This window comes from Nicotiana sylvestris, chromosome 1 (assembly GCF_000393655.2).
Source record: "Nicotiana sylvestris chromosome 1, ASM39365v2, whole genome shotgun sequence".
NCBI lineage: Eukaryota > Viridiplantae > Streptophyta > Magnoliopsida > Solanales > Solanaceae > Nicotiana > Nicotiana sylvestris.
The window spans coordinates 22,455,057-22,458,752 of NC_091057.1; the positions used below are offsets into that span (position 1 = coordinate 22,455,057).

Below are 3,696 nucleotides of genomic sequence, written 5' to 3' on the forward strand. Positions count from 1 at the left end.
TCCTCAGAAAATAAAAAAATTAAAAAAATAAACAGTCTGATACACTAAGCTCTCGCTATGCGCATGATTCAGGGAAGGGTCGGATCAGAAGGGTTTATGTTACACATCTTTATCCTACATTTCTGCAAGAGGTTGTTTCCACGGCTCAAACTCGGAGGTCACATGACAGCAACTTTACCAGTTACGCCATGACTCCCTTCTCCTCTTTCCTCATTTTGAGAAATTCTCCATATCTTAGAATATTTTGCAGTAAAACTCATCAACCATTTAAAGCTTATCATGTCAATCTCCTAGTTTATAACCTCTTATTTTTTGTGGACAGGAAAGATAGTGTTCTGCATAGAGAAGTAGTACTGTTTTTGATGTCCAAATGCTTCCCATTAGGTTCTAAGAAACTCAGCCACTCTAATTGTTCATAACATCCTAGCAAAGAAGATTCGTCTCTCTTGAGCTGAGGTCTATCGGAAATAGCCTCTCTACCTTCAAGGTAGGCATAAGGTCTGCGCACGCACTACCCTTGTGGGATTACGCTGGATTTGTTGTTGTTGTTGTTGTATACTAGCAAAGAAGATGGTAGTCTCTAGTACTGATAATTTTCAGGCTACAGTTCAGAAAAGTTACGACAAAATGAGTGAGTTAAAAGCCTTTGATGATACAAAGGCTGGTGTCAAAGGGCTTATTGATGCTGGAATTACTGAGGTACCTAATATGTTCATTCTGCCACCAAAAAACAGACCGGACTCCTCGGAAACCTGTGAAACACAGTGCATTTTTCCAGTTATAGATCTTGAAGGAATTGATGAGGATCCAACGAAGCATAAAGAGATTGTGGATAAAGTACGAGATGCATCGGAGACATGGGGTTTCTTCCAAGTGATTAATCATGGCATTCCATTACCTGTCCTGGAAGAAATGTTGCAAGGAACACGACGATTTTTTGAGCAAGATATTGAGGTTAAGAAACAGTATTACACTCGAGATAGTACGAAAAAGGTGATTCATACTAGCAATTTTGATTTGTATAGTCCTTCTGTTCCAGCTGCAAATTGGAGAGACTCACTTTTCTGTTTAATGGCTCCTACTCCTCCTAGTCCAGAAGAATTGCCAACAGCAAACAGGTATGTTCTGAGCATGACTTGGAAAACCAACCAATTCGTTTCATTGCCTAGTAACAATATATGTATTCTGTTTTGACAAAAATCAAGAATAAACCATGAAAATGTTCGCATTGTTATGTGCTTCCTTGCAAATAATTTGTGCTAAAAACTATGTTTTCTGTTTTGACAAAAGTTAAGAACAAAAAAAAGGCAGCTCGGTGTACAAGGCATTCCGCATTCATGCAGGGTCGGGGAAGGGCCGCACCCCAAAGGGTGTGATATAAACAACCTACTCTAATGCAAACATTAGTGGTTAGTTCCATTGTTCGAACTCGTGAACTATAGGTCACACGGAGACAACTTTACTATTACTCCAAGGCTCCCCTTCGACAAAAGCCAAGAATAAACCATGAAAATTTTGGCATCGTTATGTGCTTCCTTTCAATTAATTTATGCTTAATGTGAGTTTTTTTATGGATACTGTTGGGAAACTAAGAAAATTTAACTAGAAGTCTGGTCCCTGAGAGCCAAATGAGCATATCATTTCTCTATTTTGTAAATATTGATATGTGCTGTTTCACTAGTTATACTGAAATTGCTACAGGGAAATACTACAAGACTATTCTAAGCATGTAATGAAATTAGGCTGCTCCTTACTTGAATTATTATCAGAAGGTCTTGGCCTCGATCGTTGTCATCTCAAAGATATGGATTGCGCGGAGGGGCTCGGTATTTTGGGACATTATTATCCAGCATGCCCTCAGCCAGAGCTCACCATAGGCACCAATAAACATTCTGACAATGATTTTATCACAGTGCTTTTACAAGATCATATCGGAGGACTCCAAGTGCTTCATCAGAATCAGTGGGTTAATGTTCCTCCTACACCTGGTGCTCTCGTCGTGAACATTGGAGATCTTCTACAGGCTAGTATATTAATAAATATATATTAAATTTTGAACACCTTTTGCAAGATTTCTAGCTTCGTCATTGGCACTGAAACTGATTGTGCTTATTGTTGGTGGTTTTTCAGCTCATATCAAATGATAAGTACATAAGTGTTGAGCACAGAGTATTGGCAAATAAAGTTGGACCAAGAATATCAGTTGCATGCTTCTTCTACACTGGTCCACGACCATCTTCCAGGCTTTACGGTCCAATTCCTGAATTGTTGTCAGAAGATAATCTTCCAAAATATCGTGCAACAACAGTGAAAGACTACACTGATTACTTTCGTCAAAAAGGTCTAGATGGAACTTCTGCATTGTTGCATTACAAGATCTAATCATAGTTAATAATTAAAATTCTGATGATAACAGAAAATTTTTGTGATGTATCACATGCTTAAGCTTCAAAGATATTGAAATATGCACTGTTATGCCAAGTCCTTTTTGTCTACTGCTTATGAGTAATGGAAACTAGTTTGGAGCACAGATTATTCATTATTGGCAAATAGACTAGATACAGGTCGATCTTGCAATTTCCAAGATTTTGGACCAATTATGAAATGTTATTAGAAGATAATCCCCCAAACTATCATGTAGGTATGTAAATTTAATATTTCAGGCCAAAACCCTATTTCCCCAATTTCCCTCCTCTCTCTCTCTTTCGATATCTTCCACTCCATCTCAGCGGCCGACAAAGGCAAACAGGCGGACGAGGCTAAGGCTGACAGAGGCAAACCCAGAAAAAGGTGTCAGCCTTAGCCTCAACCCAAATGTCACTCAATGATGTAGCTTCAATATGGTCGCAGGTGGTTGGTGGTGCAAAGAAAGATAGAACCTACGGTCTTGGATCACAACATTTCGTAGGTCGTCCTACGACATTGTTGTTTGGTGATACGAGTTATTCGTAGGATCATGAAGAGGTGGAAGCATTACGAAAAGAAGTTGAAGAGTTGGAGGAGGAACGGAAAGAAGATCGTGCAAATTTTAACAAATTGCAGAGTTTAGTTGAGAAACTTATGAGCATGCGTCAAGTTGATCCTTTGAATGACGAATGTGGCGGGGATAATGAGTTTTAGTTTGTGGTGGTTGTGATGTTTGAGACATTATTATTTGTTATGGTTGGATGTTTAGACTTGGTAAATATTTAGACTTGACTATGATTGTAATGTTAAGTTTTGATTGAATGGTGCTTGGATGTTTTAGTTATAAATGTTTATGTTTTCTTTAAAAAAAATCATGTAGGGCAGTTAAATTTGGTCCAAGCCCAAATGATCCGCTCAACCTGATCAAGGTTGGGCTAGTTATTGACCCCCCATTTAATAAAGGAAATTTTATCTCTTATAGCAAAGCTTTACACCCTATTTATTATAAATAAAAACTATTTTAAAATATTATTTTCTATAGCTACCTTTTAGTTTTTATAGCAAAATATGCATTTATGGTCATTTCCTACCGTTAAGCCATTAAATACGTTGTCTAATATTTTTCTCTCTCATTCTTTCAGTTTATTCTCCCCCAAAATCATGCATAGTATCTTATTTCTCTCTCCATGATCTATTTCTCATTCTTTCCTATATGAACCAGAAAACTGGTTTCCTCCGACAGACGGTCTATAATGGCGTCAATTTCCACTCTTTCATTGTTTTTCATTA

The 3,696-nt window shown here is 37.7% G+C and overlaps 1 protein-coding gene across 1 annotated transcript; it reads left to right on the plus strand.

The window, feature by feature from the left end:
- The first annotated feature begins 210 nt into the window (after positions 1 to 210).
- LOC104247694 (1-aminocyclopropane-1-carboxylate oxidase homolog) lies at positions 211 to 2,481 on the plus strand. Its single transcript, XM_009803770.2, has 3 exons — positions 211 to 1,118; positions 1,702 to 2,023; positions 2,131 to 2,481. The coding sequence occupies exons 1-3, from the start codon at positions 571 to 573 to the stop codon at positions 2,380 to 2,382; spliced, it is 1,122 nt and encodes a 373-aa protein (XP_009802072.1). The 5' UTR covers positions 211 to 570; the 3' UTR covers positions 2,383 to 2,481.
- The last annotated feature ends 1,215 nt before the right edge of the window (positions 2,482 to 3,696 follow it).

What these genes read in the sequence shown, in the direction of transcription:
- LOC104247694 (XM_009803770.2), top strand. Translation starts at nt 571, where the DNA reads ATGGTAGTCTCTAGTACTGATAATTTTCAGGCTACAGTTCAGAAAAGT. An exon ending in GAATTGCCAACAGCAAACAG is followed by an intron (nt 1,119 to 1,701) that starts GTATGTTCTGAG and finishes AAATTGCTACAG; the next exon opens with GGAAATACTACAAGACTATT. An exon ending in ACATTGGAGATCTTCTACAG is followed by an intron (nt 2,024 to 2,130) that starts GCTAGTATATTA and finishes GTGGTTTTTCAG; the next exon opens with CTCATATCAAATGATAAGTA.